The sequence below is a fragment of the Physeter macrocephalus genome, chromosome 20 (genome assembly GCF_002837175.3).
Source record: "Physeter macrocephalus isolate SW-GA chromosome 20, ASM283717v5, whole genome shotgun sequence".
In the NCBI taxonomy this organism is placed as follows: domain Eukaryota; kingdom Metazoa; phylum Chordata; class Mammalia; order Artiodactyla; family Physeteridae; genus Physeter; species Physeter macrocephalus.
The window spans coordinates 68,137,801-68,163,786 of NC_041233.1; the positions used below are offsets into that span (position 1 = coordinate 68,137,801).

The 25,986-nt window shown below is 46.9% G+C and overlaps 1 protein-coding gene across 9 annotated transcripts in view; it reads right to left on the reverse strand.

The window, feature by feature from the left end:
• Positions 1-25,986, reverse strand: part of NRAP (nebulin related anchoring protein) — a 69,073-nt gene that overhangs the window by 17,209 nt on the left and 25,878 nt on the right. For 6 of the 9 annotated variants that reach the window (XM_028481092.1, XM_028481085.1, XM_028481087.2 and 3 more), the window contains 18 exons: positions 25,090-25,188; positions 23,735-23,839; positions 22,684-22,791; positions 22,352-22,453; positions 20,529-20,726; positions 19,823-19,927; positions 16,996-17,094; positions 15,799-15,903; positions 14,570-14,677; positions 12,858-13,169; positions 11,619-11,723; positions 9,422-9,520; positions 7,685-7,789; positions 6,859-6,966; positions 6,226-6,339; positions 4,329-4,526; positions 2,513-2,617; positions 1,151-1,249 (listed from right to left, as the gene is read on the reverse strand). In XM_028481092.1, the coding sequence (XP_028336893.1) occupies positions 1,151-1,249; positions 2,513-2,617; positions 4,329-4,526; positions 6,226-6,339; positions 6,859-6,966; positions 7,685-7,789; positions 9,422-9,520; positions 11,619-11,723; positions 12,858-13,169; positions 14,570-14,677; positions 15,799-15,903; positions 16,996-17,094; positions 19,823-19,927; positions 20,529-20,726; positions 22,352-22,453; positions 22,684-22,791; positions 23,735-23,839; positions 25,090-25,188 (2,274 nt within the window). The remainder of the gene's footprint in view (positions 1-1,150; positions 1,250-2,512; positions 2,618-4,328; positions 4,527-6,225; positions 6,340-6,858; positions 6,967-7,684; positions 7,790-9,421; positions 9,521-11,618; positions 11,724-12,857; positions 13,170-14,569; positions 14,678-15,798; positions 15,904-16,995; positions 17,095-19,822; positions 19,928-20,528; positions 20,727-22,351; positions 22,454-22,683; positions 22,792-23,734; positions 23,840-25,089; positions 25,189-25,986) is intronic. The other 3 variants (XM_028481089.1, XM_028481088.1, XM_028481091.1) reach the window with 3 other exon arrangements.

Here is a 25,986-nt window from a genome sequence, read left to right on the forward strand (position 1 = left end):
AAGAATACTATCGTGGTTCTTCCCATTGTCGACTTTTTTTGCTGAGGACACAGTGTAAAGACAATATTAAGATCTGGGAAATTTAGGAGAAGCTCTGCTGGTTCGAAGGGAGGTTCCCAAACCCCGGTCTGCATCCTTTACTAAAATCCCGGGATCCTCCCACTGGCAGACTCACACCAGTGCTGCGCTGCATGGCCTCAGCCGTCGTGAAAACATCTGCTCTCGTGATTAGAACTGGGTCTGTGGTTGCTGAGTTCTCCAGGGCCAGAGGCCACTGCAGGAGGCACTGTTACCCCTCAGCACCCCAATCACAAAGCAGGCAAGAAAGGTTCAGTGGGAGTTTTAACTTGATCATGATGTCACGCTACACAGCCCTTTGGATTTCCTTATCCCAAGCTTGGAACTAATATATAAATACCCAAGTCTCAACTGACTTTGAAAAGTTAGAGTCAGAAGGAGAATTTTAAAAACGAAATTTCATTCTCTGCCAAGCTCACTCGATATTTCAAACTTGTCAGAGGGCCACTAAGAAGAAGTAGAGCTGGAATGATGATTGTATGGAGTGAGATTCTTTCCCCTGGGACCCCTCTGCTAGAATATTAAAGTGGTAATCGGGTAAGTGGTGAGTGAGAAGATGAGGAGGCAGAGAACCAAGAAGCTTGGCAAACATCACACTGTATCGCTGTCCCCGGACAACCACACATCGTTCCCATCATCATCACCAGAATGACAGTGGAGAAATGATTAGCCAATATCTGCCCGGCTAGAACAGACGAATGACAGACCGGCACGTCTCCAACTTTAACGTGCGAAGGAAACCCGTGAGGATCTTGTTAAATGACCGTGTGGATTCGGTGGGTCTGGGGTGGGGCCTGAGGTTTGGTATTTCTAACAAGCTCCCGGGGGATGCTGAGGCTGTCGGTCTGTGACCACATTTGGGGGGTGAGACGACAGACTAAACCAAATTTCTTCCTGGGCCTTTTTTCCTTCTGGAAACTGTTGAGGCTCTGTCTAATGACATTCTTTTCTTGCCACGCAAACACCCGTCCTTCCCCCGACCCCCGCCAATCCCACAAATATTCACACATTTTTTTTTTAACAATCTAGCAGTTTTTAAAAAGCCCATCCCAAAGCCATCCGAAAATTTTACCTCGTTTGTAATCTGGTTGCTGAGTTTTGCCTGAGTGAGGGTAGGAGCGTCTGTCACGGCCGTGTACTTGAACGACTGGGGATGCTGGCGATATTTACTCTGAGCTCACACACAAGAGGCAATAAGAAGACAAGGTAAGATGCAAAAGCAGCAGAAGAACGAGCTCATTAAGCACGAGCTGTAAAACCTCGTTTTGCAAAGGCTGCTAGTCTGTGGCCCAGAATCCAGGCCGTCCCCTGCTCTTGTGACCTCAGAGCCCAGTGGGATGAAGAAGCAGAGAGGAGGAGAGGACGGATGGAATCAGATACTTATCAATGGGAAAGGGAGATTAGTCCTTTTGCTATGAATGTGAGCACGACTATAGAAATGCACGTTTTGCTCCCAAATTTCCTTTGCTCGCTGGAGACCCTGGGCTCCTCAGCTTTGGGGGTGTACCAGGAACAACCGTGCAGCTTAAAAATAATCCACATGCCTGCACGCCACCCCAGGGGATGGGATTCAGTACATCGTCAGTGGGCTCTGTACTTTTTTTTAAGTTCCAAAGGGGATTCTGATGCACCATGAGGTTTAGAAACCACTCGCTTTAGAGACTTCACTGGAAAAGCAAAGCACAAAATTAAATCTCAGCTCCCACAGTGAGGCCAATTCCGCTTGCTCAGAGCTTCTAATCAACGCGTAAGCCATTCTGAGGCACCCAGGCTGGATGCTGGCTGCCTTTTGCTTGCAGTGCCTTCCGTTATGCCTACCTACCGTGAATGGAAATCCCAGAGCCCTCCCAGGGGTGGGCAAGATTCCTCAGGAGTTCAAAGAGCTTAGAATTCCAGACTTCTGTAATTTACCAAGAAGTTATCACCAAGCTTATAGCAACCATTTCATATACAGCCCCCCGAGAAGCACAGTGCTTAGATTAGTGCTGATCCTCACAAAAACGAAGTGAGAGGGGTCTGAGTATTCCCATCTGACTGATTAAGAGGTTGAGGCTCAGAGAGGGCAGGTGACTGGCTTGAGGTCACACAGCAAATGAGTACTGGCCTGGAATTTCAGTCACTACATGTGTCTCCAAAGCCCGCCCTCTTTTCATTGTACCACCAGCCACTCTTCAAAGGGACCCTAGGAAAGTACATCTTAGGATCCAGCAAATAATTCTTATATGTTAATATAGGAACTGGCTCGAGATCTGCAAAGCTGTCTTAAACGGCATCCGGTCTGAATGGAGAAGGGAGTAAGGAGAGAGGCTGGGTGAGTTGCCACTGCTAACGGTGTAGCACCTAACTGGCTTTAGGAAGAAACAAACAGATTGTTGTGCAACCTCTACTGTGGAATATACTTGACACCCCCAACCCGTCCCGGGTCTCTGGTTACCTCGCTGATGAGTTCAGATGCTCTCTTTCTCCCTTCAATGTCTAACGTGCCTGGAATGACACAGGCAACGCCTCGCATGAAGTTCAGGTCCGACCGGTACAAATTCTACAAGGAACAACACGAGGAATCAGAAAAGCCAAGCTCACAGAATGAGGAAGGACCCACGACAGACAGCATCATGATTAGAACTCAAGGCCAAGGCAGTCTCTCCAGATACATCACACTCAGCAAACACACACACGCTTCTTACTTAAATGCTCATTAGGGAAACAAAAATGTAGGTCAGAAGAAAATAATTCTGCTGTCACTTGTCTCCGTAGCTGTTAGAGGGATGCTTGGCGGATTTTTATTTTAATGTGGGCTATCAAAAAATAAACGCTGGAGCGGATTGTGGTTAGAAAGTCAGCTGTCTTGGGGCAAATGTGGAAATGGTTTAATGGGTCTTCAAAACAAAACCCAGCAGCAGAAGGCGGCATTAATTAATCATGGGTTAAGAAAGAACTAATAAATGAAACCAGAATAACCTGGCAAAGGCCCGAGTCTGTGTGGGAGGAGGCGGTGTGTGTACCTGAGGGGTCTGGGCTGACAGTTTAAAGGGGGCCCCAAGTTCACTCCCCTTCGGCCACCGAGGCGCCCCCGTGCGTGCCGCCTTCCAATTGCTATGGCAACGAGAGGCAGGGGAAGCCAGGGCTCTGCTCAAGTGACAAACGGGCCCCTGAGCTGAGCGTGGCTGCTCCCTCGTTCCTCCACCTGCTGTCGGGTTCCTGACAGTTTATGTCACTTAGTAAACGCTGTACACAGGCGGAAAATTCCAGTGGACAACAGCAACCCGCACCTGAGCACCGCTCAGCTCTCAGGCTCTGCCAAACCAGAAAGCAGGTTTTGGGGGGGTTGTTTTATTTTCCAGCAGAGGCCCGTTACTTGCAAATCTCCCGGCACGGAAACGTGGCAAGCTGGGAGATGAGGTGAGTACCCCCAAAGGATGCTGCTGCCTGTTGGGAAGACACATTCGGTATCTCCTTGGGAGTGAGGAAATCCTCCAACGCTTCCCAAAGCTCCCGGGCCTGCCTGCTTCAGAAAACAGGTGGCATGAGCTAGAAATGCCCTCACTGGGGCGGGAGGGGCGCGGGTGGCGTGAAGGCCTCCTAGACTCCTTGGGAAGACTCAGGAAGGGTCTCCGGGGCCCTTATTTCCCTACCCTCTGCCCAACACGCTCCTCTGCCTGAAGCGGGTCAGTTCCAAAGGGGCTCTGAGCAACTCTCCCAGCGGATCTCGGGCCTCTTCCGAAGTTGGGTGGCCCGGGAACATATGATGCCCCAAGAAGAACCCCCAGCTCAAGCTGGGGCCAGAGGCAACACCGTTGGCAAGTCTTGAACATGCAAAACCATGAGCCTTGAAAGCATCTTCCTTGGACGCCATCCAAGTCCCAGCACCCACTTTCTCATTTATAGTTTTATGATCTTGCACGAGCTATTGAACTTCTTTGAGACTCACTATAGTTTCTCTGTAAAATGGGGATAAAGACTGTCGCTATAGGGTTATTTGGAGGATTAAATGAGATAATGCCTGAAAACACAATGCTTGGAATTCAGCAGAAGTACTCAATAAACTGCTGTCGTTGCTGTTAACAGATCTGTGTAATTGTGCTTATGAAGAGCAAGGCAGGAGCAGCCAGGGCAGGGCTTTAAAAGAAAACCCAGGTATGGGATTCCTCATCTCTGGAAACCCCACTGAGCCACCAGCAGTCTGTGGGACACTGCCTCACGGTCAAATTTAAGAGGAAGAGAGCCTGGAGAGAGAGGCCAGGTCCCCTTACCTCACTCTGCAACCTGTGAGCTTTCTTGGCACAGCTGAGCCTCAGGTCCTCGGCCAAGGAAGTATACTGGGGGAGTGGGTGTCTGTAGTCCTGGTCGCTGGCCAGGGTCTGAGCCTTCTTGGCATGCACCAGTGTCACCATGTCCAATGGCAGATGGAATTGTGCCTTTGAGTGTTCAAAGTCTTTCCTGTAATTCACCTAGACGGGCAGACAGATCAATAGCAGCTATTTCAAAGCCGCCATTTGCATCAGGACCATGAGGGAGAGCAATGCGACGTGATTGTCCCAGGTGAGCCCAGGAGGCTTTCCTGGCAGGGCCAGTGCTCCTTTCTTGCAGCGACTGGCTTAACAAGCAGGACTCGTCTCCAGGTCCTGCCACTCACCGCCTCCAGCTCTTGGATGATCAAGGCCCATGGTTCCCCTACTTGGGGAAAACACAGAAGTTCAAGGGACAGATATCATGTCAGTGGTTCCCTTGCTCAGGTCTTTAGATCTTCCCATTTTCCAGAGGCAAGAAGACACATGGCTAAGCCACCTCCTGCTCCCCACACAGTTTCTCCCCATCACCCTCTCAAGTTCAGATTGAGACACCAGGGGTTCTCCTCTCATGCTAGGTAACGGAGCTTCTGCAAACATCAGATGACATCCTAGTAAATCTGGGAGCCAGGAGCAGTGGGCAGATGCTTGAAAAGCCAGTTCTGAGGGATGGGTATTCCCAAGAGCCCAACATGCATCCTGAGGGAGGAAGGGAGAGGCCCATCTCCACATCTCCAGACCTCAAGCTCTGCCCCAGTCCTCGGAGGAGCTGTTTGAAGGTCCACAAAGCTCACTCTGGGCTTTCTGGGGAGTCAGATGCATAATCGCCGCCGCTTCCTCCACCCTCCCCATTGCCCTCCAAGCTCCAGCCCCTCCTCCCTAACCTCCCCTCCCCACCTCCGCGCACCCTCCCCACCCCTAGCATACAGCCAAGGACAATTCATGTCCAATCCCACCCCACTACCGAAAGCGGAGAGTAGTGTTAGAAATGGGGAAACCGAGGCAGAGAACAAAAGAGACGAGCACGTGTGAAACTGTGGAAAGGGCACGCGATGGAGAGCCAGCTGCACGTTCTAGTCTGCCCCTGGCAAGCTGACCTTGGACAAGGGATTGAGACACTCGGAGTCTAGGTTTCCTTATCAGTAACCAGGATGAACAAGTGATGCTCCTAGAAATAAGCTGATGATTACATGAGACACTGCATGTAAAATGTTTAGTCCTCTGCTACATGTTGGACACATATTCGATTTCATCACAGCCAGTAGCCAACTCACATATGGGCAAGGAGATACTGTATACACACATGTGCCAGCATCCAGGGGATCAAATCAAGGGGTACAAACTCAGATGGCACCAGAGGCCAGACAGGTAGCATAAAGGAGTGAAGGAGGAAGCGGGGGAGGAGGGGTTGGCTGCATGACTAGGAGAGTACAGACCCCTTCTAAATGGGGCTCCCAGTAATCAACTTCAACAGTAGCCTTGAGGAATCCAGGTCTGGCTTCTGCACAGAAGTCTAAAACTTTTATGTAAAGTTTTCCGTTTTGCAAGGTTTGCAATTAATCCGCTCTGCAGACCCAACAGAACACCTCTGCAGTCCAAATCCAGCCCACAGGCCCCCATGTGTGGCCACTGGTCAGAATCCTAGAATGTCCAGCCTGGAAGGGAGCTAAGGGGTCAAGCAGTCCTATCTCTCACTTGACTGAGGAAGAACCTGAAGCCCAGAGGGGCCAAGGGACCTGACCTCGCCACCTAGCTAGCTGGGACAGAGCCAATACCCTCAACCGGAAGGACACAGGACATCTGTCGGCTGTGCGTCATTAGGTGGGGGGCCCCCAGCTCCACTGCGTTCTCTCCCACTTACTTGGCTCTGCAGAGAGCTCGCGTACACTGAATGCGCAAGGCTGATATCATCTTCCAAGCTCCGGGAGCCGAGCATCTGCCCTTTCATTTTCTCAAATGCCTCTTTGTATTTGTACTAAAGGGAAAGAGAGCAGGAGAGAGTAACAGCTCGGGGACAAGGGACACGGAATGGAAGAGGTGGGTATTGGGTGAAAATGTTTTGTTCTTTTGACAGTAACTGGGTGAGTTAAAAGAAAAGGCGCGGGAGTCGTCAAAAGGCCTATTCTTTCATATGCAAGCCTCCCAATGACTAAAGGGCTGGGATATGAAATGGCAGGACATGAGAGCGCTTGGGCCGCCCACACTGGAGGAAGGTGGGTACATTGTTAACAGTCTCTTCACGTGGACTTGCTTTAGGAAAGCGCTTGGTGGAGGGTGCATTTCATCTGCCGGGGGTCCATATTTACAGTCCGGCATCAGCTTTGTACCCTGGCTGGGGGATTTTTGCTGTTGTTGTAAGGCATGTTCTTCCTCACAGTCAGTCGGGAGAGCAGAGGATGTTATCCACAGGCAAAAGAAGGCAGGGGTTAGGGACAAAGGGAATAAAAATGGGTGAGTATTAAACATTGTCCTAGGATTGGAGGTGGAGGCTTACATCACTTATGATTTCACCAGAAGCCTTTGCTGCCTGGAACGGAATGGCATCCAATCTCAGTTTATAGCCACCGTCTCGAAGTTTGCTCCAGGATTCCTTGTAACGTGTCTGTCGAGAAGATGTGCGCCAATAAAGACCCTCCTGTGACCTGGTGGTTTCCTGAACTCCCATTATCAGAACGAGAATCTGGTTTCTTGTGGAGTTTTTTCCCCCAGTGTGAGATCACTGTGGCTTAGCAAAAACCAACAAAGAGTTGGATCCTGCCTTATGTCCAGCCCTGGTGGGGAGAGCCATGGGGGTGGGTTTAAAAAGCAAGAGCTCTGGAGTCAGAACCAGATCGCTCTGAGCAGCAGTTGATGGAAAGGAGGAAGCACGAGGCTGCACGTGCACAGCTGCTGATGGAGAATAAAGAGGAGCGACTGTCTCTCCTGAAGAAGAGGAAAGCGGGTGCTGATAGGCATGATACGAGGGAAGAGTTAAGTCTCCCACGTCTCTCTTTGGCTGGATGTCTTCACCTATATTCTGATGCTCCCATATTCCAGCCCCTCAGTACAAATGTCCTTTGCACTAAGGAAGTTTTCCTAGTCTCATCCTTATCAATGAGCCTGACTCTTCTGCAGGACCAGCTACATAATTTGCAGGGCCCAATGCAAAGGAAAACATAGGGCGCCTTGTTCAGAAATCTTAACGAATTTCAACATGGTGACAGCTGAGCATTAAACCAAGTGTGGAAGAACAGGACGCTTCTCAGCTTGGGATGCAGTACAACTGTGCAGGTCCCTGGACCTCCAGTAATTAAAACCAGCCCCCACTCCATCAGCCTCACCTCACTGATATTCATGGCATTCAGCTTGGCCAGCAGGACTTCAGGGAGATCCGCGGTCTGTGTGTAATGATGCTTTATGTTTTCTCCTTGTTCCCTGTATAACCTCTGTGGATGGAGAGAAGTTTTGCATGAAACCCAGAAACCTCCCCCATACAGCCATCAGCCAAGTTACACTCCAGGAGACAAGGGCACTGCAGCTGCCACCTCCGCATAGAGACAAGATCTTGGGCGCCCTGCCTCTCCCTGGCTCATACGGCTAAGCGCAGTGACATGTACTTCATTCCCTCCGGAGTTCTAGTTCCCAGCCCAGAACATGACAGGCTGAAACTTTCCTCTCAGTTAATACTCCACTCGTGGCATACTGCTGAGATGGGTGTCAAATGAGAAAATCATGGCTGGTTAACATCTAGTAATTTTGTTATTAACTATAAGCTAGGAGAGGACATCAAAATTCAGCAGGCACAAGAAAAAATGCCTCTTCCACAGGCGAGATTTTCTCTGGACCTTCTACCCTCCTCCCCTCCCGCCATCTCAAGGAACCTTGTGCTAATAAACGTTTCGTGGGTGGGTCTGGGGCGCTATTCATCTAGAACTCTTATCTGGGCTTATGATAATTCTAGTAGTTAGCAATGACACATGGAGTAGGCATCTGCCACCAGAGAAAGTTTCTAAACCAGGCTTTTCCATCCCAAATCTTATTAGATGTGTCCAAGTTTCTACGTATCACAGCAGTGCCCCCTAGAGTTGGTTAGGATAAGGAAAAAAGCAGCTTTTTTTTTTTTTCCATACAAAAGTTCTTGTTTGACCGTCTATGTTTCTCAGAATTAAATTTGCTTCTGAAGGGGTGATTGTCAAGAAATTATACATTTCTAAACCCATAAGTTTGTAAATCATCCCATAACATATTCTGACAGGCACTCAAGCCATCTCAGAATGCCTGTCGAATAAGGCACAACAGGAATAATTTGTTCAATTGGGAAGCAAGGGAGACATTTTGAAACCCCTCCCCACCAAGTTTTGTCAGTTTCCCCTCATGGCGAGTTAAATGGTCTGAAGATATTTAAAAGGCATGTCCGCCCTGCGCAATGACCTGGGGGCCCCTCTCAGAAGAATCAGCCGACCAGGGCTAATCCATGTCTTAACATGAATTTTTAGAGGACCTCATCGTTCCGTCTAGTTTACAAGGAACCGTGCGCTGAGAGGGCAAAAGGCCAGATCTTGGCTTCACTTTATAAAGGGAATATGGGAAATGGCTTGAAAGTTAGTCTAATGTACATAAATCAGAAGACCCAAATCCTTTTCAAAGTCTTTGGGAGAATTCAGAAAGCAAGCATTCCTGCCGTGTGTCCCAAGAAGCCCTAAGCATTCTAATCCCTAGGTGTTATAATTACCAAGAATTTTGCTCAAAAGTCCCATTTCTGAAAACAATGCTTCAAAACAAAAGGAGAGGGGAAAAGACCTCGACCACAGACAAATCCTGGAGACATGCAAATGGGAAGCAGTGAAAGCATGGGGCAGTGGGGTGGTGGAGCTCTCCTTGGCATCCTAAGAGCAGCGGTGACACCCCATCTACATCCTGATGAGGAAACACCGCCACTAAGGTGAGCCTCAGCAAAGGATAAGAAGCTCCTTCATCCTTAGAACGGAAGGAGCAAGCCAAGAACCCCTCGGCTTCAATCGCAGGGTTGAAAGAAGAGCCCACTCTTAGAGTCATAATGTATATACATTATCGCTTACATCCACTGCTTGGGTGTAACTAATTCTGGCCTGGACCATCTCCGGAGTGTCTTTAATACTGGTAAACTTCAAAGCATCTGGATGCTGACGGTACTTCTTCTGTTGAGCAGAAAAAGATCAAAGCTGTGAATTTTGTGCTGTTCTTTCATGCCATTTGAAAGAGAAAATCATAGGTTGCTTGAGATTAGAGTGAATTTGTGAACATAATTATTATTCGGCTTCCTCCATCTTTATATCCTAGGTGCCTTCAGGTTAATATTTGTTTCAATTTAAGAATAACCTCATGTCAATTAACATTAAAGTATTTCTACCTGGTGCAAAGAAAACATCTCAAAATTAGGTTATACCAGTAAAATACTAGAGGATACACACTTAGTAAAGGATTTTTTATATAGCCTTCAAATACTGTCTTGCAGGTGTTTACATATTTTAGTTCGGGTCTCCCAAGCAAGAAAGAACACTCACAGTTACATTTATCAGTTGAAGCTTTCTGTTTTCCTTCCACAAAAGAATTGGGCAGAGATTACCAGAGTCAAAACCCTTGCATTTAAGTCAGTGACTCTACACTATCTAATCACTTTAGAAACCGGTTCAGTTAACATGCACAATAATTCTATAAATGTTATAAGAAAAAGAGTGCTATTATTGAAAGGAGTCATCATACAGTTTGAAAGAGACTGAGAAAAACAAAAAAAAATTACAAGAAATTCAAATGCTAACAAAGTCCTAGATACCCAATTTTGAAGTATTCTGAAAATTATGCTTCAATTCATTCCTTTTTTTTTTTAAATTAAAGTACAGTTCCAGTAGACTGAAAACAGTTGCTATCTTAATGGAATTATGAAGTATATCTTTTCTCCAATCAAACAATTATTTAGAAACACTTCCTTATTTATTGGGTTGGATATTTGTATACTGGGCTGTCTTAAGAAGACAGTTCAATATCCAGCTGAATTTGACCCATCAATTGTTTTTGTAAATAAAGATTTATTAGAATACAGTCGTGCTCGTTCATTTACGTATTATCTCTGGCTGCATCATGCTACAACGGTAGAGGTGAGCAGTTACAACAGAAGAAGTGTGGCCCACAAAACGAAAAATATTTACCATCAGGTCCTTTACAAAAAAAAGGTTTGCTAACTCCTGCTTTAAATGACAGGTGTGTGTGCATTTGTGGCTCTTTCACGGTGCCTGGCACTCTGTCTGAAAATTTAGAGGCCAATCCAATTTGACGCTAACCTGGAAATGTGCCAAACTGGAATGAGATGGTTGGGAAAAGCTGCTGAAAGATGTCTTGCCTTCCTGGAGTTTGAGGACTAGTATAAAGCACGGAAGATAAGCAAATCTGTTGAATAAGTTTGCAAAATGTGGTAGAAGATTAAGACCACCGTGGGAAAAATGCTTCCAAAAAGAACCCTTGGATGCCAGACTTCAATGCACGAAGAAATCATCTCGAAGTCTAAGTGATGTCTATAATGGGAAACGGTACCATTAGCTTCTAGTGCGTAGAGGCCAGGGATGATGCCAAACATCCTACAAGGCCCAGGACAGCCCCACAGCACGGAATTATCAAAACGTCCACAGGGCCAAGGTTGAGACACCCTGATCTAATCTTTAAAAGATCTGCTCAAGGATACTGCCCTAAAATGCGAGGAAAGGGCTCCTTTCATAAGCCTTCGGGTCCAGCGAGGGTGGCTGCAAGTAGACAGGAGTGAGATTCAAATAGAAATGAGACCCTCCAACAAAAAAGAACCAGAACCGTGTCACATGTTCGACACCACATGAATATTCAAAAACTGTTTACACTGCCTGCTGCGGAAAGAAAGAGGGAGAAAATGTGCGTTAAGTCACAAAAGGGCTTTCTAGGTGCAATAAATGTATCTTTTTATCATCTGTCCCGTGTTGCTTCATTAAAAAGGTAAGTTGGTGGGTAGCAATTGAGCTCTGTTTGATTGTCATTATTATTCATAATATCATTTGTCACCCACTTTGTTTTGGCCAGGGCTCTCTGGGCCCCTACTGGGGTGTGTTTGGTATGTAGTTTCCCCCTAATTACCAGCCTTAGTCTGGGTTTTGAGTCCTTTCATGTAGCTTTGCCTTTTTCTTTGCCTTTTGAGTGGGAATTATTTTAATTTTATACAGAAATGCCGCACGCCTAATGCAGCCAGGCCTGCTGCCCGCTGTCAGGGAATCTCACCTCGCTAATGAGTTCTCCTGCCTCCTTCGCCTGCTCCACATTTAATGACCCGGTGGCGACCCAGCCCGTGCCTTTCATCCACTTCACATCTGCCCTGTATTGGTTCTGACAAAGGAGAAAGGAAAGAAAAAAAAAAAGGCAGGCCATTGTTGGTGTGCGGACACTTAAAGGGCTGTTAACAGCTCCCCAATGTCGCCTTGGTGCCAGCTGAGTCAAATTAGATGCCACTTTTGTCTTATCTATTTCTGCACAGTCACAGGTAGGGCTCCAAAATGCAAATTAATTTCCCGTTTAATTGGAGCCGCCCTGCGGCCGGCGCTTTGGCCCCGCCCGACACTGTTGGGGGTGGGGCCGCAGGAGCCAAATGAGCCGCATCCCTCATTACAGGCCGCGCAGGCCTCCGGAAGAAGCCCGTCCTCGTTGTCTGCTTTCCCTGGTTTCTTGTTTAAAATGACATGCAGGGGAGAAGAAAATGAGAATTCACAACAGAACCCAGGTGGGGAGCTATTTGAGGGAATATCACAAGACATTCGAGGCTTCCCACGGTGCCAATTCCTTCTTAGGAAGCTCGGTGCGGGGCGGGGGGTATTTCTCATTTTTTCCCTTGTCATTGAAGGAGTACTTTTAATGGAAAGCCATTTAAATGGACACGTCTCTAAAACTAGCATATCGCCTCTCGATCCTGAAAGATCTCTACCTGGAAGGGTGTGTCTGCGCTGCCTCCACCCCACGCCCACGTGTGACCGTCTGGTTGCAACTGACCTGCCTGTTCAGTTCGCCCACTTTCTCTTGCAAGAGTCAACCGAAGATGAAAGAATATAACGAGAAAGGGGAGAGGGTTGTTGACGATTAGCAAGGGGCCCTTTCTAAAAATGGGACTACCGACGTTAGAATGAGTACCAGGGATGCTCTCCCAGAGCTGGCCACAGTTAAGAAGGTCACAAATACATGCCTCCCACCCCACCGTCGCCACCGCCCTGCAAGAAAAAGAAATACGGAAAACATATGTAGATCAGAATTCCAAGAAGAAAGGAGTAGCTGTATGATTTTTTTTGGTAGTATAGAATCTAAAATGGGCATAGTTTGAGTAAAAGTTAAAGCACTAGGAAGCTAAAATGTTTCCACTTAGGGATCCAGAAACAGGTATCTCAGAGAAAAAACGATGTCCTGAAGGGTTTGGGAAAACCCTGGCACCAACACCAGCACACACACACACATAAACGCACACACAGAGCTTACATCACTCTGTAAACCGTAAGCCTTCTTGGCCCATTCCACCTTCATGTCTGTGGGCAAAGCTGTAAAGTGATGGGATGCCGTCTTGTAGCCTATGTCTGTGGCTAAGTGCTGAGCCTTGCGGGCATGCATGAGGTGGATCATGTCCAGGGGGACGTGGCACTGGGATTTGGTGTCCTCGAATCCCTTCTTGTACTCCAGTTCACTCTGCAGCTTGGACATTTGCAGTGAGTGGCTCATTTGCAAATCCCCCTGGGCACCCTTAGCCCCAATGAGTTTCCCTCTGGACTTTTCATAGTTCTCCTTGTACTTCACCTAAATGAGAGGAAGAGAGCAGGGGTACATTAGCATCTCCTAAAGGAATTAAGTATCAAGCCATGCAAGAAAGTTAAAACGAAGCCATACAACAGAATCCTATCAGAATTAGTGTCATAAAAAGCTTGCCTCCTTAGAACAACTGATGTATTTCCTTTGATCAAACAGTGAAAAAAAATATCACTACTCATTATTTCCTTTTACACCTGGACTGCCAGAAAGCTCAGAGCTAAACTGAAAGTTCAGCTATAGAAGAGTCTTCTCAATTTCCTGGTGAAATTCTATCTTGTCTCTATATTATTTGAGATTACTCTTTCTGGGTTTATTTTTAAGTGGCCTGTTGCTTTCATGAAAGCCACTTTATAATCTTTTTTGGTAACAGTGAGAATATTATAAAGAGAAAGTTATCACAAAATGAAAAAGACACGGAATATCTAAAATACAACTGCTGTTTCAGAAAGAAGCTCAAATTAAAGACAACTGAGGTACATATAAATATTTAGGAGTTATGGGGAGCAAAAGGGAGCACATTGGCCTGAAAAAGCACTAGGCCAAAAGTAATGAGGATCTGAAAAAAAATAAATATAGAAATGCTTTGAAAACTGTAACAGAATACTGGTGTGTGGCATCATTTCAACATCATTATTACCGTGGCCATCAGGAGACTTGGGCTCTACTCTCAAATCTGCCAGCAAGGACAACTATATATATATATATATATATATATATATATATATATACACACACACAGTAGATACAGAATATATATACATGTATATATATTGGGGTTTTTTTTGGAAGCAAGACTTTCTCGATGAAGGAAGCAGAGTTTGACTTACATTCTGTCCTAGGCTCCTTATCTCACGTCAGACTCATAACAGACATCCCTGAACTACAGAACACTTAACATACATCAATTCATTTCATTTCCTCATAACCATTTTACAATTACCAATTTATCCATGAGTTAACTGAGATTTTGAAAGGTTAAACAACCTGCCCCAAATCACAAACTAGTAGGTGATGGAGTTGGGATTTTATCCCAAGTCTATCCAACACAAGAGTCTGTACTCTTAACAGTCAGCAGGCCTCTACAACCTTAGAAAGTCATGGAATGTCTCTGGGCATCAGTTTATCTGTAAAATGAGTGATTTGGATTACCACTCACACTACTACTGCTCATAATAACAGTTACGACTTACCAAAAACCAGTGTGCAGCAGGCAGTGTGCTAGACACTTACACGATTGTCTCACTGCAAGGTGGTCATATTTATCTCCATTTTACACATTAGAACCCTGAGGCTCAGAGAGACTAAAAACCTGCCACGACACTTTCAGACTCTCCCAGACGTAAATGTCAGGATTCGTGGTGTCGAGTACAAGTTGGGGACTGGCTTACCTCACTGGCCAGGTCCCTCTTGGCTTTGGCTGCCAGGAAGGCCAAGGAGTCAAGACGCAGCTCAAACCCTTTCACCTTCTGCTTTTCCCAGCTGCTCTTATACAGTTTCTAAGGGGATTTAGGAGAAAAAAGAGATCATCCTCATGTGAGAGGGCTTCTCTTAGACTCTTTAGTGACCTCTCCAAGAGGGAAACACCTATTACATCCTTCCATAGAAACCCTGAGAGCCAGAGAAACCTGTAACCTGAATACAACCAGGCCTTCTTGTTCCTGCCTTAAGGCCTCGTGCCACACAGGGCTTCGGCCAAAAGAGGCAGAAATTGAACTCCAGAAGACTTGGAAAATACTAGGCGTCTTCACGGAAGTCTTAATGACTTGTCACGGGTGGAATAACATTGCACAACACACAGCAGCATTTCTGAAAATTCTGTTCCCTGTCTCTGTCCACACACCCCACCAGCCCAGCAGCGGCTCCAGTGCACCTCGTTTTCTTTCCGAGCCCAGCCTCTAGTCCATGTGGGTCTTTTCTTTGTTCCTCCCATTTTCTGTCCTGCCCTCCACCTCCAGATTTCAAGTTCTTTCTTCTGGAAGGCTCCCTCCATTTCTGTGTGTGAATCAGTTTAGCTTCTGTTGCTCCTTCTAATTCTCCCCTCTACCCATTCCTCGGATCAGGACCCTAAAGACCTGGGAGCCAAGCAGAAGAGCCAAGAAAGGCCCCTCCTTAGAAGACAGAGAAGGAAAGTTGGAACTGTGCAAGCTTTCGTGTCTAAGGAACAACTGCCCTGTGAACACTCCTCTGAGTGTTTTCCATATATCAGCTCGCTGAAGCCTCAAGGCAGCCTAATATGGAGGGGACAACCAAGAGCAAAGAAATTGGTTCAGGTTACACACCTAGTACGTGTTAGAGACAAGGATCAAACCCAGGCAGTTTGAAGCTAATGTCTGAGCTCTTATTTACTCCCCTCTTACGCTGTTTTAACTCCAGTCCCGGAATAACCACTTCCTCCTACCCCATCATATAGTCAGTGGTTCAAATCTCCCACCAGCTCATTCCTACCAAAGGCCGGCCTTCCCTCCCCCTAAAATTCTGGTCACGAGCTGTTTACAATGACCAGATGTATGCAGCCTCGGCTGACACAGACACACCAACACGGCCGGTGGGTTTTGTGGACCAGGCGCCTACACGCAGGGACGCAGAGCCCCGGGTTGCTCACTCCCTCTGGCTGTACCTCACTGAGATTGGCAGCGTTGGCTTGGGCCTGTAGGAAGAAAGGCTCGTCTTTGCTGATGCTGTACTGATGGACAGACTGCTCGTGCCCTGCTTTGTAGGCCACCTGTTGGGAGAGAGCCCTGGGTCAGGAGCAGGAGGCAAGGGAGGAGGCGGCTGGCCGCTCAGCTCTCCGTGTCTTACCTGGAAAGTCCATTACCAGACCAACCAGACCAGATGCTGCTGGCAGCGTGCAGGAAACGGGGCTTAAAGCAGAAGAGGTGATGCAGGAAGAAGGAGCAGCAGCGAGGAGCTGGGAGGAGAATGTAGCCAGGGCGCCACCCTGAGAACCCCTCTAAGGTTTTCGTTTTCACACCTTTCCCTTGAGGAGGCGTCGACTTCCCCAAGCTGTTCCCATCCACAGTGTCCATGGCCACAGAAAATAACCCACCTGAGGGCTCAGATGAGCACAGACTCCCCAGGTGGGAAAAATAAGAAGCAGCCCCTGTCACCTGCACCCCGTAATCAGACCTAATGTTTCCACAGGTAGTGACACCTGGAAAGTGAACAGTAACCAAAAAGGCAACATGAGTGAACATCTTCTCTATGGAAACCATATCACTCCTGCTCTTCCTCTCTTCCGCCCTCTCCCACTCCCCAGCTTGAGTTTCCATGCAGTGGCTTTCTGCTGACTCTGCAGTATGTTGATTGCATGCTTTCTGGCAGGTGTACCTGGACCTTTAGGAAGGAAAGGTAGGAATGTCCTGGCCAGACAGTAGCAACTACACCTGTTCGGCTGTTGACCACTAACATGTAAATAACATATGTGGTGTTTCGTTGCCCCACCCTTCCACATTTGAGCTCAAGTGGGCATGAAATGCACACATCCCACAAGCAAATGTTATCCTCCTCTCTCCTGGCTCCAGAGTTATGGAGTCTTTGATAAGAGAGAAAAGAAGGAGAAAGAAAGAAGGAACCAGGAAAGACTGAAAGCCGAAAAGGAATAATGTCAGTTGACATCTGTCCTTAACAACCAGAGGAGACGTGTAGTGGGTGAGGCAGGGAGGCCTGGAAGTCCATAGCAAGCTGGGTCCAGGCTATTTAAAGGAAAGGCTCTTCGGTCCCTGGATCGTGCATGGGCAGCAGCTGCTGTTGTCCCCAGAGGTTCCCAGGCCCATGACACAGCAGCCCGGTGGAGAAGGGGCAGCCTGGGACTCACCCCGCTCTGCAGCTCCTGGCTCTTCCTGGCGTGCTCCATCTGGGAGCTGTCGGCCACACTGGTAAACTTCAGCTCGTCCACCCTCTGCCTGTAGTTTTTCTGTTCCCAAAGAAAAGGGACCCCATAGCATTAGGATCGGGCTGTCCTCACCATCACACACATGCATACACACGCATACCTTCTGTGACCCAAGCATTTCCCCGGGGGGGATGCTCCAGCTGGTCCTTTAGCTTAAAGAGGACCATGCAGACCTGAGACTTCCAGCCCTGGTGAGCTTGTTTTAGTTGCTACTACTGAATGGGGACTCGAGTGTTCCCTTCAGTGAACCCTGTATGTTACCATGAGCCCTGGGATGGATCCATTTTATAAACCTAGATCTGACATAGGAGAGCCAGGTGGAGGGAACTTGGACTTTACAACCATGAATCCCAAGGTCCAAGTCCCCCCTCTACCTATTTTCGGCTTCACGGCCTTGGGCACATCACTGGATCACCTGAGCCGCTCGGGCTTGGACTGGACCATGTGGAAAACAATAGAAGCTGCTTCACTGAGGGTGGTGCGGAGGCTTCAGTGCCACACTTCCCACGAGTGGAGTCCTTGGGCACAGTAAGTGTTCACCGTGCTCGCCATCACTGTTATTCACGGTGCCATCAGGGGGATCCAGGAAGTGTCAGCTCTCACGGAGGGCGACGCCAAGAGTCACATTCAGCAGGTGGGTGGCAAGGTGGCATTTGCCCTCGCAGCTCTCCGTGTCCAGATCACTGGGCTTGTCGTCATCATGTTGCCATCTCACGGCCACAATGCAACTGGCAAAATTCGAAGGTGCTAATTCTGTCCCCCCACGGGGACTTCTTGTCCTTCCCGGAGGTTGGTTCCTCTGGCTTTTCCACTGGAGTTGCCAGAGTTGTTGGGAAAGGAAGCTGCTGAGAATGGCTTACGGAAGCCAAAGCTTCACGTGGTGGGGAGATCAGAGATGAGCAGAGCCCCCAGTGCTGTCAGCAAGAGGGTTGTCGACACCAGTCGAACCCAAAATAGGGATTGGAATATGGAAAACTCCAAAATTTCCTCCCTTCGGGAAAAAAAAAAAAAATCTAGAAAAAATATTCCAAAGAGACTTGTACTTTTTCCTTCTCATTCCAGTGTGTTGAATGGGAAAACTCCTTCACTACGTAACTGAAGGAAGTCACAGGGCCCCTCCCATGGCTGGAAATTCCCGGGCACCCCAGCCTCTGCATTGGTCAAATCATAAGTGTGTAGGAAGGAGCCAAGAACCCACCCTGCCCAGGGCAGAGCAGGGGTATGAAAAAGGCAAAGGAGGGCTTCCCTGGTGGCGCAGTGGTTGAGAGTCCGCCTGCCGATGCAGGGGAACCGGGTTCGCGCCCCGGTCTGGGAGGATCCCACGTGCCGCGGACGCGACGGGAGAGGCCACAGCGGTGAGAGGCCCGCGTACCGAAAAAAAAAAAAAAAAAAAGGCAAAGGAAATGATACCTTCCGGCCCTTTGAGGAGCTTGTGAGCCATGGCCGCTGAGCCTGCGCGTCCGGAGCCTGTGCTCCGCGACGGGAGAGGCCACAGCGGTGAGAGGCCCGCGTACCGAAAAAAAAAAAAAAAAAGGCAAAGGAAATGATACCTTCCTGCCCTTTGAGGAGCTTGAAAATTAGTCAGTACAGGAAGTGAGACAGGAACGGGCATTCCTAAGGCAGAAGGTCCCCTTACTGCACCCCATCCAAGTCAAATGGGGTTCGGCTTGCTCCACCTGGATTTCAGTTGGTCTCAAAGAAGTTAAGTAATGAGAACCCTCCTTATTTATGCACTCTAACTTTCAGTGTGTCTGTGTCTGAGAGAAGGATGGGTACAGTTGAAAATGAGAATAAATTACAAAACGTGCTTTGGGGATTCAATTTTGTTTAATAGTCCAGAGCTGGGGCATTGGACCAAAATACCGGGTACGGATCCCATCTGCCACTTACTGAAATGTGATTTTGTCTCTCACCTTTTGCAAATGTAAAATGGGGATATTAATAGAATATACTAGTGCATACTCACATAGCAATAATAAATGTGAGCAATAAATGAACAATAGGTATGTAATACACTCAAAGTCATCAATGAATGATAGCAGTGGTTACATGATTATTATCAGTCCATAAATGGCAGCTGTTATCATCACTATTATTACCATATGCAAGAGAAATGCCAACTCAGCCTTCCTGGCACCGAAATAAGAAACCCCTTTGAAGATCCCAAACAGAGCTCCTGAAATAGCCCCATTTCCAAATGAAATTGTCCTTCAAAAGTCCTCCTCTGCCTGCTCCCAACGCCAGCTCTACACGGTATAAAGAGAAGCACAGGCTTGGAGCCACAGGGACTTTGTAGAGTATCCTTTCCAACTTTCTCATTTTTATAAGAGAGAAAGAGGATCGGAAGTGTTGAGTGACTTGCCCGAAGTCTGCAGTGAGTTTAAGGCACACGCACAATGAGAATGCTGACCTCCAAGCACCAGATTCTCTGATTCAGAAGGAACCACACACTTCTTACACAACAAACATGTTTCCTACGTGACTAACTGTATATCACAACCGTTCTGAATGAGGCTTTGGATCCAACCACTACTTTTAGTTGGCTTCTTATAAATACCTCCCTGGGAAGCTTAAGGGTATGAAAGTTAGTTCAGGGTGTGCTATGCGTGCAAAATGAAGAAGTACTCTTCTGAGTCTCACTCAAAATAAGGCTGGGGATGGGGGAGGAATCAGAGGGAAAGGTGGCTCTCGGTGGTGACTTGGGCTGAGAAGGACTGGAAGCTGGGGGCGGGGCCTGGGCTCAGGTTACCTCGCTGACCAGCTGTCCAGCCTGCTTGGCCTGCTCCAGATGGAGACTGCCTTCGGTCAGCCACCCGACTCCTTTCATCCACGAGAGGTCGGCCTTGTACTGCAGCTGCAAGAGAAAAACCAAGCTCTAATCAGACACATGGATGTGGATGGGGCAAAGTTAACGTGCGAGTTAGGAAAGCCCTCGATCCTGTATTTGTCTCTGTGGAAGAGCTGCTCTCCACTCTTATAGTCGGTCAGAACTCTACTTGGGGCTGAAGCCACTGGCTCACCTTGTAATCAGAAGATGCTGTTCTACCTTAACTCTGAAACACCACCGCCTTACCCAAAAGAGGGCTTTTCAGACTTTTTGCCTAAGGATCTTATCTGCCAACCTGCTACACTTCCCAGATTTACTTTTTAACATTTACCAGATTTACCATTTTCAACACTTGCTTTCTCTTTGCTCATCCCATTACCAACACATCTTGACTTCTGCAATTGCTTTGAGTCCCAATCCTCCACCCTCTAGTCTCCACTGTCTTGACTCATTCTCTATCTCTACCTCTCCATCCGTCCTCCCTGGGCCTGGCACATCTCCAGAAATTCTTCTTAGTCCTCTGAGTCACCTAATAGACTCATGCACACGTTCTAAATCACTCTGAAATTGTCACTGTATCCAGTTGCAAGAGATGCGTGGGGAGAACTGGCAAAGAGCCAGGGCTCACCTCACTCTGGAGCCCATAGGCTTTCTTGGCCCAGCAAGTCTTCATATCTTCGGGCAGCACGGTGTATTCATGCAGTTTTTTCCTGTAGTCCCGGTCACTGGCCAGAGCTTGGGCCTTCTTAGCATGCCTGATGTTGACCATGTCCATGGGCAGGTGAAAGTGGGTCTTACTCTTTTCGAAGCCTTTCTTGTACTCAACCTTGAATGCACCAAAACATGCTGCATTACTTGAAGCCTGCCTTGGCAGGAGTGATGTGAAAACACAGGAAAGAAGGCCAGGTTTCCATGAGGAATTGGCACTCTGGACAATGGCACCTGTCTGTCCAAAGGATGTGACCCAAGTCTTGGCTCTGTAAGGTGGCGGCACCTGGAAACTGAGGTTTCACACTTCTTTGTCTCTGGGAGGAATGCCCCCTAACTCTTTTTCCCAAGTTGCTCCAGGAAGAGAACACTCTACCCATGGTTTCTGTAGAAACTTTAAGAGGCAAAATAACAAAGCTTGGGCTCCAGGGCCAGCCAAGCTTGAGTTCAAATCTGATCAGCCCTTTGTCAGCTAGATGACCTCTAGAAAGTCACATTACCTCTCTAATGGCTCATCTTCCTTGGAGGGCTATTGTGATAAGTAAACAAAATAGCAGCTCAAACACACTTAGCGCAGGGATGGCATATAGCAAACACTTGATAAATGTTAGCAATGAGAATGGATGGTGTGATGATGGTGGTGATGGTGTTTCTGGTGATGATGGTGATGATGGTGGTGGTATGGTGATGGTGTGATGGTGAGGAAAGGTAGTACAGTAGAAGCAGCATGGTGCCAGTAAGTAAGAGTTCTAGGGTCTAATTCTCCACTCCCTCCACCACTACCACTGACTACTATATGACCTTGGACAAGTCCATCTTTTTTGGCCCCATTTGCTCCAACTGCAAATAGGAAATACCAATTTGTTCTCTGTCTAAACTGAAGCCAAATGCTTCATGACTATGCACATCGTAGGGCTTGCTCTGTAGGCACAACCAAAATGGTGACCCAGATGCCAACACTCTTATTCTCTTTCAAGCCCTGGGTCCTTAATGACTCATTAGGTAATTATATCTGACTGCATCATCAAAGCGGCATAAGCTGACCTCACAGCTTAGAGCAGGCCGTCGTAAAGCAGAAACCCAATGCCCGTGCTTCCTTTTTGCCTGTTCGGCATTGACAACGAAGTCTTAATGAGAAACCAAGTCTGACCTTCTGGCAGAACTTTCCTTCCCCAGAGGCTTCTGCTAAGTGACATTTACCAAGGTTAACCTCCAGCCATTACAGTTGTTTACAAGCAGTGTCATTTTGAGTGGTTGGAGCCTGGATGCCCCAGTTGGTGGCTAAACTTTTTGAATATCACGTGTGTTCGGACTAGAGGATTCATCCAGGACATCACCTCAATAAACAGGATGCTTCCTGTCTAACTCTCCCAGTAGAATTAAGCTCCATTAGGGAGGAACCAGTTATGTGTTGTTTGTTCTTATGGCCCCAGTGTCTCACACAGTATCTCACGCAGAGTAGGTGTTTAGTAAACATCCGCAGAGTGAATAGATGTGGCCGATCATCTTGTACCGTGAACAGTAGATGCCGGTCACCCTTAGGGACCACGTGCTTCTCATCTACTTTAAAAGAACAGTATCCTTTGCCAAAATAAAGAAAGAGAAGACACTTCTCATGTAAGCCAGGAAAGAAATTGTAAGTGGAAGTGGAAAAAATAACAGTCTCCGGTGAAGCAGGCCGGGGAAAAACTTTCAGAGCAGCACCGCTCTAAGTGAAGGTTTGGGGAGTAGAAAAGCGTTTACCTCACTGCTCATCTTGGCAACCTGCAGGGAGTGCAGAAGCCTCGTGTCTGTAGTTCCCAGGACTTTGCCTTTCGCTTTTTCATAATCTTCTTTGTATTTAATCTTGAGAGAAAGAGGAAAGTCGACTGTGAGAGAGAAACTTTGCCATCTAAGGGGCTGTGGTTTAACAAGTGCAAGGGGAACAAGTCTAAAAAAACACCTCCCAGTCTTTCTCGAACCCAGTGGAAGATTAAAGTATAGCGACGTTTACAACGTTAACAGTCATTATTTTTTTCTGCGGGACCACTGGAACAATTTCTTATGCACGTCTGAGTTAATGAGAGAAAACCTACGTTGCTAGCGAGCTCTCCAGAGGCTTTGGCGGCCAGCAGAGACATGGCATCCAGCTTCATCTCAAATCCCTTCCCCTTTGTCTTTTCCCAGCCTTCTTTGTACTTAACCTGACAAACAAGAACACAGGTGAATGGGAGTCGCTATCCAGAGTCCTGCCAAAAGTTGAACAGAATTTTGTTTTTTCAATAACAAAGTCTTCTTCTGTTTACAGACGAGAATTTTGGCTGTTATCAAAGTGATAACATCAATTATTAACACAGTTGATTCCCTCACTGTCGGGTCATGCGGGGCAGTGCTAATGGGAGGGGGCAAAGAGAAGACCCATGGGTTCATCCTAACACTGTTTCTTCCTGATCATGTGACCTTGGACAAATCACTTTACCTCTTTGGGCCTCAGTTTACCATTTGAAAAAATAATATTATATTATCTGTCTCAGGGTGGCTGTGAGAATAAATTGTATACACGAAAACAGATAACCTAAGCACGTAAGGTGCAACACGGATGTAAGTTATTATTATTGTCACGGTAGTAACACCTGACTCTCTCTGTCTATCTGATACCAAAGCCCATGCCACCAACTGTGTCTCTGTAGTAAATGCCTCCAAGGGGTTATAGCAACTGAATAATTCCATATGTAAAGTGCCTATCTCAGTGCCCAGCACAGAATAAGCATACGGAAAAGGTTATTCCTTCTTATTTATTTTTTTTATTGAAGTATAGTTAATTTATGATGTTGTGCCAGTTTCAAGTGTACAGAAAAGTGATTTAGATGTATACATACGTGTGTGTGTGTGTGTGTGTGTCCCAGCACACATCACACATGTGCATATACAGTAAGAATTCAATTGCTATGATCAGTTTAGCCCCATGAACTACCACATGCCATGAGACAGCAAAATTCAAAATTATAACCTGATGGGTGCCTCTGATGAAGCTCTCCATGGAGAGAATAGCCCCTGGTCCCTGTTTTGCTGGACCATCCTTGCATCTTCATTTTCACGTCTGTGCATATAACCCTCACCACGTTCTCACCCATGCTGCTTGCTTACCTCACTAAACAATTCGGCATTGGTTCTGGCCTTCACCAGCTGAGGTACATCCTGTGGCAACGTGTAATTCAACTTATTTTTCTCATAATCAGCACGGTAACTCACCTGTTGGATTTAAAATAAACCTGCAGGGTAAGTGCATGGTTTTTACATGGGCAGAAGGAGAACTTTGGAGAGAACACTCTCTTTTTCACTTTCCGGAGTTTCCGGAAAAGGCCTTTTACAAGGAAGCCTGTAATTTTAGGAGTGTTTTAAATTAACAGATTGGGAGTGTTTTAAATTAACAGATTGAAGACCAAATGAAAAGTCAGACAACTCAAAGGCATGCTCAGTGTTATGAGTTTGCAAAAGATTTCCCTGTGGCTACCTCACCCACTGTCCTCCGAAGCACTTGTGGGTATGAAACTTATTTTTTTTAACCTGCTGCAGTTCTGAACCTCTTGCTATGTGCAGGGTAGATACTCAAAGAGTAATTATCAAATGCCTGCCCCCATTGGAAAAAAGCCATCTTAAATCACACACAAAAACAGCCCACCAGACATTATATGATTCTCAATGGAAGAACACAGCATCATCTGAGAAGCAGTCTTGCCCCCAAATTAAACCCGAACCTGATCAAACCTATAGATCCAACTGCTATGTTACAGGCATTTGGAGGCCAGAGGAATACATGAAGTCCACAATGGGATGCAGTCAGCAAAGCTCAGACGTGGGAAACGTTATAGGACAAACAGTTCAAGTTCATCAACAAACAACTTGCAAGAAAAGAAAAGTGATAAAGAGGAAAACTTCAAGATGAAAAGAGTCTTGAAGACACATCAACCAGTCACAAAGTGTGGACCTTATTTGGAGCTTGATTCAGACAAGCTGTAAAAAAGAATTATAACCTTATGAGACAACTGGAATGCTGAATGCCACCGGGACGTTGGTGATGTTAAGAACTGTTGTTAGCTTTTTGGTGTGATATATTAAAATTGTATAAATACATTTAAAATTATTTTTATCTTTTAGAGATTCATACTAAAATATTTATAGATTATACAGTACTTAGGATTTTCTTCAAAATAATATGGAGGGGGGAAGTGGATGGGCATATAGAAGCAAGACTGGCCACGAGTTAATAGTAGTTGAGCTGAGTGATGGGTACCTGGTGATTCATTATGATATTCTTTCTACTTTTGAATGTATTTGAAATTTTGTATAATAAAACATTTAAATCAAAGAGTCATCTCATGGTTGTAACAGGACACATGTCATCATCAATGAAAGTCAAATCCTTGGGGAACCAGATATCCGGACCCTGCAAAGCAATTACAAGTCCCCCATATCTGGCTGGGCAGGGGCAGGTCACTTACACGACTCAGTTGCTGGGCATTGATTTTGGCTTGAACAATCTGAGGGGTGTTGGTCACAGAGCTGTACTTCAGCTTGTCAATGCTTTGCCTGTAGTTGACCTGGGTGCAAAGAGGCAAAGAGACACAAGAAGATGTCATTTGTACTTTTCTCTAAGATTTACTTAGCTCCCTCCCGCTCAGCCCTACAGAGCCGTGATTCTCAAATTAGCAGAGAAAGAATCAGATTCCAATTGGAGACCAAAAGACACTCCAAGCCAACAGATGGAAAAACAGTCCACTGAAGACTGAGTGACTTGAACAGGCAGCTCATAAAAGAGGTCAACTAAATGGCTGGTGAACGGAGGAAAATGTGTTCATCCACACCGTTAAATCAGAGAAAGGTGTTTTAAAACCTACAGGCTCCCGGCTAGGCCCTTTAGTCAACTAGGCTTTGGCTCTGTTTGCAGCAGTCAGATCACCATCAAACACCCCATGCATGGTCTTCATGCCTCTGTTTAATTGTCCAAAGCCCAGGGCCTCTCCCGGTATCCCACACAGTGTGGCAGCTTCTTTAGGCCTAGCTTCTGCCTAAGACCTTCATACCCCTTCCCTGCATCCGCACTAGCTATTGCCAACTCTGTCCAGACCTCCACCCACTGCCTCTGGCCATACTCCTCTGGCAGCTGGCTCTGCCCTCACAGGGGTAGCACTGCAGCCAGCACTGTACTTTCCTACCATTTTCTGTCTGTCTAAACTAGACTCTGATGTCTTTGCCATTTTATCTGGCTGCTGTCACCTCCCTGGGTGACAGCCCACCTCAGTGAGTCACAGACCACTAGCTGGATGGCACTAGGCTGGCACTAGTCAGTGTTTGGCCTCATTGTTGGGGAAGTAGTAAGGAGTGGTGGGGACTGGGGC